Source organism: Conger conger, chromosome 4 (genome assembly GCF_963514075.1).
Source record: "Conger conger chromosome 4, fConCon1.1, whole genome shotgun sequence".
In the NCBI taxonomy this organism is placed as follows: domain Eukaryota; kingdom Metazoa; phylum Chordata; class Actinopteri; order Anguilliformes; family Congridae; genus Conger; species Conger conger.
Window position 1 is genome coordinate 21,383,525 of NC_083763.1, and position 14,879 is coordinate 21,398,403.

Below are 14,879 nucleotides of genomic sequence, written 5' to 3' on the forward strand. Positions count from 1 at the left end.
GGCACAGGTTAACCCCAGATGGAACCTTGATCATCAGGAACACAGTCCAGAAAGACGCAGGAGTGTATGGCTGTCTGGCAAGCAATGCTGCAGGGACAGACACACAGACATCACTTCTTATCTATATAGGTGAGTGCAGGAGTGGACAAGCCTCTGTCTCCTCTGAATTATGTAGCACAGTGTCCAAAAGGTTTGTTGGGTCTTTTGATAAGCTAGCCTCAATATACATGCATGTTCACCTCGTTATACCTTCCATTGTTTGTGTTTTCTTTAAACCTCCCCAAAGTACATGTTTATGGAGTAACCTTATATTGTGTACTTACTGTATATTGTGTTGCAGTGCAATGATGTGCAGGACATGTTCACACAATGCTTGCAGTTAGGGATGTCGCTAGAGGGGTGAAAGGTGGTGATGATTCTAGAGGCCCATAACTTGGGGGTGGGGGGAAGAGCACAGCTGAAGAGGGCTCAGAAAAATTCCAGTGGAATGGGGGGTCCAGAGCAATATTCTTTCAGGGGCCCTAGAATTCCTAGCTATGCCAACAGTGAATTTCTGTAATAAACCACAAGTGTGTGTACATGATGCATTTGTTGTGTGTTTACAGAGGCTCCTCAGATAACAGTGATCCAGAGTGAGATTCTGATTGGTCTGGGAGACACCACAATCATGGAGTGCATAGTCACAGGGATCCCCCACCCGCAGATCCACTGGTACAAAGGTGAGGGAGCTGTTCCCACAGCTCAACTCCAGCCATTTTGGGAGAGACCAGGACTTTCCCCCATATGTTATTTAGTTGCTGTCAAGACAGGGTTGAACCCCTTTCCATCACTACAGCCTCCTCTAAATCTGTTCAGAGCAGCAAGAGAATATGTTAAGTGAGAATAATTTAGAACAGGGTGTCAAAAGAGCTGGAGCAGAAAGTGGTCAGTTTCAATGGTGATGGAGTTGTCCTTTGCTAACGTGGGTTGATTTTGTCCCCCTGTGGGACCCTTAGTCTGTCAGCTGTTGTGATGGCTTAAACAGAACCATGTGTGTTTCCTCTACTGGTCACTTTCATCTGTTTATATTCACAGGCAATAAAACACCTGCCAATGAACACCTTTTATGCATTATACATTTTATACTTGAGTGTAGTAATGACTCTGAATGAATTTTGATACAGCCTTATGTAACATTGACTTTTTATTTGTCAGAATTTCCATCATTTTGAAAAGACTAATTCTACCCTTTAGGGAATGTGAGGTTGTAGTGCATTTAGTTCTGTTTTCTACAGATCCCATCAAGCGGTGTCAGTTATATTCCAGTATTAGCTGTTCTCTAAGTGCTGTCCTCTTGGGTTTTGGGGCTGCGTCCTTGTGCTTGTCAGGTGACCTTCAGCTGAGACCCTCCTCTTTTGTGAACATCGAGGTCCTCAAAGGGATCCTGGAGATCACAGAAACTCAGGACGAAGATGCCGGAGACTACTCTTGCGTCGCCGTCAATGAAGCAGGAACGGCCAAGGGCAAAGTTACTTTGGATGTGGGCTGTAAGTCTTCCGTAACGTCGAGGAGCCATTAGAGGCTGTTCACAGCCAATGTTTGGAACATTGATGAGAGGCCAATTCACTGACCCGTGACTGTGTCCCCTCTAGCCGCCCCAGAGTTCTCCCAGGAGCCGTCTGACATCTCAGCAGACATCGGCTCCAACGTCACCCTGCAGTGCCATGCCCAGGGATACCCTGAGCCCCAGATCATTTGGAGGAGAGAGGACAATGCTGCCCTCTTCTTCCAGCACCACGCCCACAGCTCCATTACTCATAAAAGAGGCGGAGACCTACTAATCAACAGTGTGTACCCTCATTAAAAAGATTACTGCAAGATTATCACTTTGTCCAGCCTATTTGATTAGTCTCTTTATACCTGCACATGCAGAGATTGGGATTTCCACATTTATCATACTGATGTATGTCCCCAGAGACCCTGAGTGTTTTTTATTTACACATAGTAGCCTTAGCCACTGAGATTTATCTGTACACATTTGTACTGACTTATACTGATGTATAACTGTGCATGAAGTTGTACTGACCTTCATCTTATCGTTCTCAGATTTGTGGGTGGAGGATGAGGCCGTGTACATCTGTGAAGCTCATAATCAGTTTGGGAAGATACAGGCACAAGCTAAAGTCACTGTGACAGGGCTAGGTAAGAGATGTGCTCTCGTGATAGACATACACTACTCTTCATGTTTGGATTTTGTTGTAATCAGTATTTCACTAACGGCTAAGTAATTCTGTCAATTTTCAGTTTTTATTTCACAGTATCTGCATTGCATTGCTACAAACATAAAGCCATGTTCATATGTATTTGACTCTTCAAAACAAAACTCTGTGAAGGAGTACAGCTATGAACGTTTGCATGCATAAACGCATTAGTAAAACAAACATTTCTCCTCAGAAATGTTATTTCAATTATTTCCTTTCAATTGAAAGCAGATCCTCCCAATGGGTCTGGCAGAAAATTGCCAGTAAAAAGGCAGCCAGAACATTAATTATATATTAAGATACAGTGAACTCCTTTTGAAATATAGGAATGTTCATGTTGCTGTGAACTACGAACTGGTTGGCAGCATTTGAACAATCAAAGACATCAGATTTGTAAAAAATGTAAAAATCTGAAATTCAAAGACTGGGGAAAATGAATTATTTGCTTCTCCAGATGTGTAGATTTTGGTTTAATATTTCATAATTAGTATGTGCTAGAATCTCTGGAATGTGTACCTCGTATCCTGTATCTTTAGGTGATCAAAGCCAAAGAGCCAAAAATATTCTTCCAAGTTTATGCTTAATATTTCTGATCTTGTTCCTTTGGGAACTGTGTCATTTCTTGTGTGCTTTGAAAGCAGTGACAGGAGAAAACTGCATTTTAGCCACTCTTGGCTCTCCGGTCTCCATGGGAGCTTCACAGCCTCATTAACTTCTTAAATGCCCTGTAGGCCAGGGAGTACACAGCCATATGTGGGCTAAAGGTCACACAACACAGGGCCCGGCTTGGCCTACTCTTACCCATGTTCTAGCTGGCACAGTCAGGCCTCAACCCTCCATACAACCCAACTGCTGTTTTCTAAAGATGCAAAATACACATTTCTACCATTTTTTGAGAACATGCTATTGAATGGTGGTGAAGCAGATAAAATGTAAAAATAAATTATTTTAACCCCATTCCACCAAATTGTGTATCAAGTGAATGTGTCTGTACAACATGGATCATCCCCTTTTGCCTGTATATTTCTAGAGAGTGAAAACACAAGAAGATCTTTTATTGGATCGTCAATTCTGGGTTCAGTCATAATTATCTTAACATTTATGATGGATGGCCTGAAATGTGTGGCTCTTGAATATGTTCTATATTGTGTGTGGTTAATGAAGATATGTGGCCTAAAATGAAATATTCAAATCATAATTGAAACAACTGGTCCAAAAAATCTCTGAAAACGTGTTCAGAGCAGCCCTTTCTTCAGTAGGAAAACTTTTGGCAGCCCTGTATTCCTTTGACTATATTTGCACACCAGTTGTAATCTTGTCCTGGGCAGCCTGGGCTGACCAGATCCTCCATTACACAGCGTGAGAAATGTTGTTGCTTGGCTCTAACAAGGAATTGGCCTTGCAGAGCCTTGAGTCATGGTTTCTCCAAAGAGTCCAGACGGCGACTGTCTGTGCACCTAGGAGCTTTGATTGCACCCATCTCGCTAATCACCAGCCAGTGGATCATTGGGAGGGGGCTGAGGTTTTCCAAGCCGGTGCTGTGGCTCATGGGAGAAATGTAAATACACACAGTGTTTATAGCAACCAGGCGAGTGACGCCGGAGCTCCTCTTGGCGAGGAGATGTGGAAACCATATGGGGCTGAGAGTGAGTGCAGCATGCCGTAAAACACAGGGCTGCAGAGGAGTCCCCATGAGGGGGGAAAGGCTAGGAGGGAGGCAGGGCAGCCCTGGGGAGCCAGCTGGACATGGAGGAGACCCCTGCTGCGAGGGCTGGTGATGGGAGGGGGCGGGTGTACAGGGTGGTGTTCTCATACCGGCAAAAGTGCTTAACCCTCCAAAGGGGCCCTCCACCCACACGCGCAAAAGCGTGTAAATCATCCTCTCCAGACGAAGGCCTTCCCCGACTCACTCAGGGGGTACAGAGAGCCAATAGACTCAGAATGCAACCCCCCCAGCCTTCCGTGTGCAGCTCCCCTGATTTCAGTGCAGAGGAGTGAGAGCTGCAGGTCTCCTTCGACAGCACATTTGAACTCGTAAACGGGCCCGAGTCGCCCAAGGCCCTCACGTGAACATCTGGCCGCTGAGGCCAAACTCGTTTATTTTACCGTCGCAGCTCCGTCCGTGGCCGTAGATAAATCAGAGCCCCGTAGACAGCTGTTTAAGCTGCTTTTGTGACAGCTCAAACAGTTCAGGCGTGGCTGCAACAGTTGCGTGGCTGCAAAGTTGCCCAAAGCTGAGGAGGTCTCTGTCTGTGCCTTCGCAGTGGCCCCCATCATCGGCATCAGTCCGAGGGTGGTGAACGTGATCGAGGAGCAGCAGGTGACCCTGACCTGCGTGCTGCTGGCGGGGAATCCACTGCCTGAGAGACGCTGGCTCCGCAACAATGGCCTGGTGAGAAAGTAGTGGCTGTATTTACCCACAGACCCATGCAATTAGCCTTATTCAACACCTTCTTGTGCACAGAGATTGTATCTACATATAAATTATACTCACAAACAGATATCTTGCTGACTTACAGAAATCCTTCTCACACACAAATGGTGCTGTATAAATGCAATACAGTATTATACAAAGGTTTAAAATGAAGACTGCTGCTATGGGTGAAGCTGCATTACAACCTCATGTCTGTATGATATCCGATGTAACCCCGTAGTGCTCTCCTGAACTGGGAGATGAGGTATGTTCGAAATATTTTCAGAGGTGTGACACTGTCATATAAGACTCCCCAATAACTTGTTTTGCATTCTTCTATGCCTGAAATGTGTTTTAAAAACTATGTTAAACTAACTAATAAAAATTAGTTTTTGCTTGGTATCTTATCCTTTATCTCTCAAATTAAATCTACTGCCATTTCTGCCATAATGCCAATTTGTCACTTCTGTATTGTGCAGAATGAGTTTCATGGTAAAGCAGTTTTGTCTAATGAACCTCTTGCACCTCACATTTGGCTATGTGGAAGGTCAGGTCTGTGTTGATAAAGTGCATGAGAGTGCCATAGAATGGCACTGACTGGAGTTCCTCTGGCCAGGTGAGTCCCAGCCCCTACGTCACAGTCCGGCGGGACGGCAGCCTGCACATCGAACGCGTGCGGCTGCAGAATGGCGGCGAGTACACCTGCCTGGCTCAGAACATAGTCGGATCCAGCAACCGCACGACCATCATCAACGTTTTTGGTATGTGACAGCCCTATGTTCACCTGTGTTTGGACCCCGCTCATGCCCCACCCCAAACAGATCAAACGAAGTAGCCCTTCCACATCCTGGAGCTAGAGCATGAATCATTATTAGGCTTCTGGTGGAAAGCAAGGGGTAGCAGCACCTGCTGATATACCCAAACTCCCAGCTGTGCTCATTCTGAAGCTCTGCTCCCTGTATTTGACTTCATATAAAGGGCCTTTGTTTCCTCCTTCCTTCCATTGCAGTTAGCCTCAGTAGGATTGCCTTACTTTATAACTGCATTTCTCGTTTGATATACTTTTCAAAACTTGAACCAGCATATTGGGTGGCACACTGTTGAGTACAGGGCAGTTAAACTTTATCTTTCCATTGAATCCATAAGCACAAATCGGCTCTGGCATGCAAAAATGGAGAGACCTTGGAACATCAAAAACAACATTACACTGCTGTCATTTAGCGACAAGGATAATGAGATGCATTGACAGCCAGCTTGTTTGCTGAGGCCATAAAATAACACAATTGTCCATGTAAAGCCTTGTGTAAAGCTAATTGTTTTTTAAACCCTGGCGGATCACAATGGTTGATCCAAGTTTCCAGTGCTAATGGCTTCCACAGATGTCCCTGTGCTTATTGTACTTATTAGTAAAACAGATAGCAAGAGCAGGGAGGCAGAGAAGGGATACCTTGAGGTGTGCAGCCAAAAGCTGCATCAGTCGTTCAGACCCCAACCTGAGACCGCTAACCTGCAGAACATGGGCTGCAGCAGACAACGGTGGCACCATCGAATAAATCATTCCAGCACGGTGGATGCAAAAAGGATAGGCAATTCTGGAAAACAGGGAGTCGGCATTCTGAAAAATGGGGAGTTGGAGGCCAGAGAGAACAAGAGACAAATGGAATGGTGTGAGTTTCCGGAAGCATCCATCAAATGATATTTCCTGCTTCCATCAGTATTCAGTGCACACCCAGTGGATTTGTACTGTCCGCTTTATAGTATGTATGGCCCACAGAGGTTCAGTTGGAGATCTGCAGCACAGTGGGGGTGAGGACCGGGGGCTCAGTGGGTCACTTGTCTTTTCCTTCTTCCAACTACATATGCTCTACCCCTCCCCATCTGATAACACTGGGCGCCTGCAGAGGACTGCTGAGTAGAATATTCCAGAAGAGTTGGTGGGAGTGTTGGATGCTTCCCACAGTAATCACACCCTGTTTGCCTCCAGTGCCTCCCAGTATCCAGCATGGTCCGCAGGTCTTCAGCACCATTGAGGGGATGCCCATCTCCCTGCCTTGCCGTGCCACTGGGGTGCCCAGTCCTGCCATTGCCTGGTCCAAGGTAAAGAGTGTGAATCTGCAAATGGTGTGGATCTGTTCTAGTCTGCCATGTCTTAGTTAGGCTAGTTTCCCATTTACTATTTCTTTTGTTACTGTTTTGGGGGAATTTATTCCCTTTACATTACCACATTCAGCAGACACTTTAGCATAGTAAAATCCATGTATACACCTGGATATTTTTACCGAAGAAATTTGGTTTAAGTACCTACTACTAAGTGGTACAACTGCAGTGCCCCAGCTGTGAATAAAACGTACGACCTGTCAGTCTAGTTCCCACACCATTATATCACACTATTATGAGACTGTATGAAACACTGAGGTCGAGCTTATCGTATTTTTTTTGTTCACAAATCAGCACATTCATACACTTGAACACTATGATTATTCCTTTATTGTCACTGCTATTGCTCAACTTTTTATGTTACATCTGGTATAACTTGTCTGTGAAATTATTTTTAACGATTTCTTTTTGAGAGTGCTACAGGAAATACATCCATCAACATTACATTCCTCAGTGTAAGAGCTATTAAAAATTGCCAGATAGAGTGGTCGTGTGTATCATTGGGATGCAATTGGGCCTGGATTGATCCAATACTCAAATCTTCCCAGTTTCAGGGTGGACATTCTCTCTATAATTTCCAGTAACAGATTGAATTTTACCATAGATCTCTGAGAATGGATCTTCTTTTGGAAGCTAAAATGATCTGGAAAATGACTTGAAGAGAACCAAAATTACAGAGCACTGTCTACACATGAAAGACCCTGTGAATGTATTACTGCCCAGAGAATGGATGTTGTTGATTCTTCACTGTAATTGTCAGCGCTAATGTTGACATTAGTGGTGTACATACCTGTAAGAAATTACATTTGCGACCTTCTATGGAAATTGTGCCATGTGCAGTAGACTTAGAAATACTGACTGCCTGTGTGACTAGTGTTAAACAGAGGTCAGTGTAGATTGGAAAACAAGAGTATGCTGTAAAACCTAATAGCATTGCAGAATAACCTATCACCTTTTATTACAGTATCTGTGCAAGAACTGTCAGCCATTGTATGTTAAAAAAATGCATTGTTGTCAGTGTCCATGGCAATATTCTTGGCCTGAATTTTGGCTTCAGTGTTTTGAAACCATTGGTGCATGAGAGGAAAACTAAAATCTTTGCAGGTGTGCAAAATCAATAGCAGTAAATTTAGCATTTGAGACGCAGTCTGCAATGAAGTCATCACGTCCAATTTAAATGCCATGATAGTAAATGTCCCACACCCACACAAAGCACACTTTTCTTTTTTTTAGAGGAGACCTGTGTGAAAAACTTTTCCAAAGCTTGACTTTGACATGCCGTGAGAGCCCAAGAACATTGTCTGAGAACACAGTCACTGTTTTGAGTGCTACAATGATAATGGCAGAGCTAAAGCCAGCAACATGCTTTAATCTGCTGCAGTAAATTTGTGCGCCACTGCAGGAATGTGTTTTTCTGTTTCAGTGAGCAAAAATGTTCCCGTGACTTGTAAAAATTATCCTATTAAAATGAATGGGACTTCTGAGGCAAATTAAACCCAAACCTGTTAATAAATTCTACAGCTGCTGAATTCTGATTCCTTAGGCCTTATTCTTCAGTATGGTGTTTTTATTTCATGTGTAAGATATGCATTATGAAACAAGTTGCTTCTCCAGATCTAACAAAGTGTGAATGACACCATTATCATGTGTAGCACATTGAAGCTACTTTGCAAAATTTTTTGCTTATCATTCTTCATCTCAACCTGATTACAGTTAGTGAGTTATACAGGGGTGTGATCTTTTATGCTGTGAGCAAACAAACCAGCCCACTCACTTTGCTTTGTGTTTAAATGTCTTTTTAAGTTATTTGAGAAAAACAGAAAGACCTATGATCCCTGTGTGTGTTTGTGTGGGTGCGTGTGTTTGCTCATTGCAGAGGGGCGAGCTTCTTGACCTGAGTGGCCAGTCCTTCACCCTAAACGAAGATGGCAGTCTGCATATCACCTCGCCCAGCGGGAGAGAATCTGGCGAGTTTGTCTGCACTGCCACCAACGCTGCAGGCTACAGCACCAGAAAGGTCCAGCTCACTGTGTACGGTATGGCACCAACCATTACCCTCACCACCATGTATCCTAGCCCTTTCTCTTACCCTCACCACCTTCTAACCTACCCCTGACTCTAACCCTCACCACCATCTAACCTACCCCTGACTCTTACCCTCACCACCATCTAACCTACCCCTGACTCTAACCCTCACCACCATCTAACCATGTATCCTACCCCTGACTCTTACCCTCACCACCTTCTAACCTAACCCTGACTCTTACCCTCACCACCATCTAACCTACCCCTGACTCTTACCCTCACCACCATCTAACCTACCCCTGACTCTTACCCTCCCTACCATTTATTCTATCCCTGACTCTTACCCTCACTATCCTCTAACCTACCCAACTCTAACCCTCACCACCATGTATTCTACCCCTGACACTTACCCACATCACCATTTAACGTACACCTGACTTACCCTCACCACCTTCCAACCTACCCATGAATCTTACCCTCACCACCTTCTAACCTACCCCTGACTCTTACCCTCACCAGCTCCTAACCTACCTCTGACTCTTACCCTCATCACCATGTATCCTACACCTGACTCTTACCCTTACCACCATGTATCCTACACGTACACCTGACTGCTATAAGTCTATGAAGATCAATTTGTTTCTCATTAGCCTGTGTCAGACTTTGTAGTAGTCGAGGATAAGCTATGTTAGTGGCGAATAAGCACTGTGCTGTCTGTGCCATGCTTGTGTCCATTGTGAGGACCTAAATGAGTGTGTGTGTGTGTATTTGTAGTGAGACCACGGGTGGTTGGAACCCCAGATGGTCAGGACAGCACAAGTAGACTGGTGGAGGTGTCGGTAACAGCAGGGGAGGACGTCACCCTTCCGTGTGAGGTCCAGAGTGTCCCACCCCCCCTCGTCACCTGGGCCAAAGAACGACAGCTCATCTCCCCCTTCTCTCCGAGGCAAGCCCCACCCATCCATCCCTCCATCTCTCGCTCTCTCTCCTTGTGCATGGTGCTTCTACAGGACACACAGCAGCATGCAGGGCGTCCACAGCTGTAGAACCATCCTGTGTTCTATTCTCATCTGATGGTGCAATCAGCAGTAAGGCACCTTGTGACATCATTGACGCAGCTCTCATTGACCCATTCCCATAAGCTTTAAGGACTTTACTGAAGATAAATGCTAACCATTGAAAAACCAGAAATATATATTTTTTTATCCCATTGCACTTGGCTGAAGATAAATCTCACCATCTACGTCTCCCAAATGTGGATTTTGGACTTATGCTTTAAATTGTGTCCATATGTTTGGTAGGGTGAGCTAAGCTGAAGTCAGGTTTCTCCGGGCCTTCTAGGGTCTCTGTCAGCTGCAAAGTAAAGTGAAATAAACAGTGTAGCCATGCTTCTGGCAGTGCTGGCAGCTGGTAGAGAGGCGTGGTGGGGTGGGAGAGCTCATGCGGTCAGCAGGATTGAGTGTGGCTGAGGTCACTCATATATCTGCTGACGACATGGAGTTTTCATTTAGCATGCTGTACAGTGAAATATATGCTTTTGAGTTTTTACAGGTGGTCCCTCACAAAAGGCCCATTATCACAGGAGTTTGTCAAAACCAACAGCAGGGCTTCTGATCTGGGACAGGGTGCTTGTGCAGCACAATTTGCCATTTTGCGTGGCATGTTGGCCGACGATCTGTTTCAGCCTGTAAAAACTGCAGTCATTAAAATAACATGGATTAATTTGTGGAAGCTCACATAAATGCATGCATAAAACTTCAAACCTTGCATTTTGTGATTTTCGTTTTGTTGAAATTCATACCCATTTCTTCCCTAGGGAGCAAGTGCTTGTGGTTTAGCTAAAATTGCTGCGCAATTAAAACCTCCTCCTTTCAATTACGATCAGTGTTGAATGTGTGGATGACATATAATTGTGGTGCAGGATCTGTGAACACTGTGTGCACGGCTTTCCCTGCAGGCACTCCCAGCTGCCCACGGGCTCTATGAAGATCCTGGAGACCAGGGTGTCAGACAGCGGCATGTATCTGTGTGTGGCCACTAACATCGCGGGTAACTTCACTCAGGCAGTGAGGCTGACTGTCAATGGTAAGAGTGCATGTGGGTGCATCCCAATGCACACATACACACACACACTTCCATGACCTCCTTCATGTCTTATCTTATCCGGCTATGTCTGTCTTCCCTCTAAACAGCTATGACTTTCATACTTACACTGAAACTTCATAGAAGTGTCTCTAAATGCAGTCAAACTTTCAAGATGAAGCATTTGCATGGCAAGTACCAAAACTGCACAATATGCACAGGGAGGCAGCAGACCTGAAAGAATCAGTCTGGGTTTCCTCCGTCTGCTACAGCGTTACCTTGCCTGCATAACCTAAATAATCAGAAACTGTGCTGGCAAACACATCAGAGCACACTTTCCCTATGTCCCTCAACATACTGTGGCATTCCTCAGTCACATCTCAAGCAGTCCTTAAAAAATAACAATCCCTGCCATCCTGTCAGGGCCTTTTCAGCTCAAATCTACTGTACCAGTTACTAAATCTGTTCCTCACGATTTATCAAAAGCAGCCAAATCAGAGGCACCTCAATTGACCCACTTCACTCAACAGCAATGCAAAATCCGAACGAAAACATCTTTGTTAATAAATTGAGGCACACCCTCAATTCCCAGGTCACTGCAGCTACTTCCAGTATCAGTAAAGGAAAAGCCATTTTAATGCAAGTTTTAATGCAATACTTTTTTGTTAACAGCAGCTGGTGCAATATGTTTATTTGCGCTACAGTATGTGACGCACTGCTGTCTAGAATGTATTTCAAATGCCAAAAAAGGTGAAGTCATCACACCCCACTGCTATGTGTTGTGTGGGAATGAGGTATGGAGATATGGAGTCATGGTAGAAATATATATGACACCAGGGAAATGATTAAAGCCATGCTAGTTATGCTAAGTGTAATAATTTTCCTGCTGTAAAAGTAAATTGAGTGAAATAACTTAGATTCTGACGGCACCATATGTTAAATATTTTCACATAATTAGAAGCGTCTGAAGACTGCAGTTATCATTCAAATTATAATAATCAAGAAATGTGTCAGTTGTGTTTTTTGTCCAGACATGTATTGCTAAGGATTAAGCTTTCCAGAATGTCCAAGCTTTCCAGGGGAGTACAAAAGTACAAAACAAATGCTCACACGTTGTACTCTCAGAATCTATAGAAATACAAGAAAAATAATGAGAGATCATAGTCAGTGTCAACAGTGTCCAGCGGCGTCACACAGCTAATGCTAGCATTAACCAGGTAAGGGATTGTTTCAGTCAGTCAGGGTGACAGGTTCTCTTTGTGCATGACTGACCGATGCTGATTGATGGGAGACCTGCTGTCCACCCTTTGAGCTGTACATGAAGTGTCTTCCTCTAGCTCATATCTGGGTGGCTGACATGCTTCAGAGGCGAGAACATGCTTTTCTGTGCTCTTCTGAATCAGCAGCAGAAGTTACAGCAATGATAGCTAATGAGAAGAAGGGGTCTTTCAAAACTGGGGAAAAAAAAGAAAAAAAAACGTGAACCCAAAGAGGTTGGTTAGATGGAGGATTTGTAATGACAGAACCAGATGAAATGGCTCTGGCTTTTGAGTGCCTGCCCTCTTTTGACTTCTTTTCAGTGCCCCCAAGCATCCAGGCTGGCCCTCGTGTGATGAAGGTTCAGGTGGGACACCCCGTTGACCTGCCCTGTGTGGTTCAGGGGGTGCCCGAGCCCACAGTCACCTGGCTGAAGGACGGCGGCGCCCTGCTGGTGGATGGCTCTCAGTACAGCGCCCTTCCCGACGGCACGTTGGCTATCGCCGAGGTGGGGGTGTCGGATGCTGGGGTCTTCACCTGCGTGGCCAGCAATGTGGCTGGGCGCGACGAGGCTCACGTACAGGTGCAGGTCCAAGGTGTGTCCCTGGGACGCTCTCACCACTCGTGTATAAACACAACATCACCTGTTCAAAAGCAGCAACCACTGATACTGTGTCCTCACTCTGCCAGTTCCCCCTGTTGTGGAAGAATCCGAGCCCCCCTTCAATAGCCCACTGCAAGAAAGAGTAGCCAACCAGCGAATTGCTTTCCCCTGCCATGCTAAAGGTAAGACAGCAGCATTATAATGGTAGATTTATCCCAAAAAATTAAGACTGTTGTAACTGGTATGGATTGAAAGTTTGAAATCAGTATTTTTCCGCTTATTACGACATACAGCACATTGTTTGATAATGACAACGATACATAAAGTGCAGGTGCCGATGACCAAATGCTGTGGGCATGAATGGATGTAATTAAGCCAGTGTGCATAGGCTGGTATTTTACAAAGTCTTGTGATCAGTGGCTCAGAGTTGAACTCTCCTGTTGAACTGTAGGAACCCCAAAGCCGGTGATCAAGTGGCTACGGAATGGTCAGGAGCTGTCCGGTAACGAGCCAGGCGTGTCCATCCTGGAAGACGGCACCCTCCTCATCCTGTCCTCCGTGTCTCCGCTGGATAATGGCGAGTATGTCTGTGTGGCGGTCAACGATGCTGGGACCACCGAGAAGAAGTACCAGCTGAAGGTCAACGGTGAGGGCTCACGCAGGGTGTGACAAGTCTGGTTTCGGTCAGCTGTTGTGCGCCTGGTTTTTGACCCCCTCTGTCTGTGTAGTGCCTCCGGACGTGCCTGACAGCCACACTCCAGCTAACGTGTCTGTCGTGTTGAGCCAGCCGACCACACTGGTATGTGAGGTCACAGGAAGTCCCACCCCTGTCATCACATGGTACAAAGAAGGAGTGCCTGTAAGTGTGACTGCTCACATTTATAAACTGTGATATTGTTACTGCAGGGCGGCTCCTTTTTGAGATATCCTATTGCTACTCATATTTCCTGCATAGCTATATGATTCAGGGTCACTGTGTAAAATGACTTGAGGAAAAAATATCAGACATAAAAGCTTGATTAGTGGAGGAGTGACAAATTAACATAGTACACATACTCATTAGAGCTTTTCACTGAACAAAAAAGGCTCAATTAATTGGCTTATTTGAAAAGAGGTATAGCATCATTGATCACATAATGGCAGTATTTATGAAAAACAGGTCCAAGAGCACTCTGGGAAATAACTTTTTCCCACTGCAGGTTGTCCCTAGCAGCTCTGTTCAGATCCTGCAAGGTGGGAAAACTCTCAAGCTCCTTAGAACAGCCACAGCTGACGCCGGTCACTACAGCTGCAAGGCCATCAACATTGCAGGCAGCACAGAGAGGGACTTCCACCTGGACGTACTGGGTGAGACTGTGGAGCGCGCCCTTCGTGGCTGTGGGGGTTGGCTTGCATGCGGAAAACAGCTGTTCAGCCTGTGTGCAGTGACACTCCTGGTATTAATGGGGAAATGCTCAATTCTATTCACAGTTCCACCCAGTATTATCAGTGCCAACACTCCCCGTGATGTTTCTGCCATTCTCAACCAGGAGGTCAGTTTGGAGTGCAAAGTCAAAGGAGTGCCCTTCCCCACCATTCAGTGGTACAAAGACAGGAAGTGAGTGTCTGCTTCACTCTACTCCAACAGATGCCCTCAACCATTTGCGGTGCAGATGTCAAACAAAACCTTGATAATTCTTTGTCATGTATTAATCCTACATCACAAAGCTCTCAGTAACTAAAATTAATTACATTCTATTCATGGTGAAACTGAACATGTTATCGTGACCTTGGAATTATAAGGTTATATCTGTATTCTGAGTGGTTTTGAGATATTGAGCTTCAAAGGTACCAAAGTGAACGAGCAACCTTTACATTTTAGTAATAAATGTCAGAACCTTGTAATTCTATGGTCTCGTTATGTAAATGTTTGCCTTTACTAGACCAGTGTTCCTGGGCGATCCCAACCTGGAGTTGATGAACAAAGGCCAGGTGCTGAGAATAAAGAGTGCCCGTCTGGGGGACCAGGCACGATACCAGTGCAGCGTCACCAACGCAGCGGGAAAACTATCCAAGGACTTCAGTCTGAGCGTGCACGGTGAGTGCAGGTGAGGCTTCCGTG

At 45.2% G+C, this 14,879-nt stretch overlaps 1 protein-coding gene across 1 annotated transcript in view; it reads left to right on the top strand.

The window, feature by feature from the left end:
* Positions 1-14,879, top strand: part of hmcn1 (hemicentin 1) — a 96,855-nt gene that overhangs the window by 36,334 nt on the left and 45,642 nt on the right. The window contains exons 13-30 of the mRNA XM_061237250.1: positions 2-129; positions 606-719; positions 1,368-1,526; positions 1,632-1,826; positions 2,086-2,181; positions 4,505-4,632; positions 5,270-5,414; positions 6,638-6,750; positions 8,687-8,846; positions 9,610-9,781; positions 10,793-10,920; positions 12,498-12,770; positions 12,865-12,960; positions 13,230-13,424; positions 13,507-13,637; positions 13,978-14,125; positions 14,249-14,375; positions 14,701-14,855. Of these exons, the coding sequence (XP_061093234.1) occupies positions 2-129; positions 606-719; positions 1,368-1,526; positions 1,632-1,826; positions 2,086-2,181; positions 4,505-4,632; positions 5,270-5,414; positions 6,638-6,750; positions 8,687-8,846; positions 9,610-9,781; positions 10,793-10,920; positions 12,498-12,770; positions 12,865-12,960; positions 13,230-13,424; positions 13,507-13,637; positions 13,978-14,125; positions 14,249-14,375; positions 14,701-14,855 (2,663 nt within the window). The remainder of the gene's footprint in view (position 1; positions 130-605; positions 720-1,367; positions 1,527-1,631; positions 1,827-2,085; positions 2,182-4,504; positions 4,633-5,269; positions 5,415-6,637; positions 6,751-8,686; positions 8,847-9,609; positions 9,782-10,792; positions 10,921-12,497; positions 12,771-12,864; positions 12,961-13,229; positions 13,425-13,506; positions 13,638-13,977; positions 14,126-14,248; positions 14,376-14,700; positions 14,856-14,879) is intronic.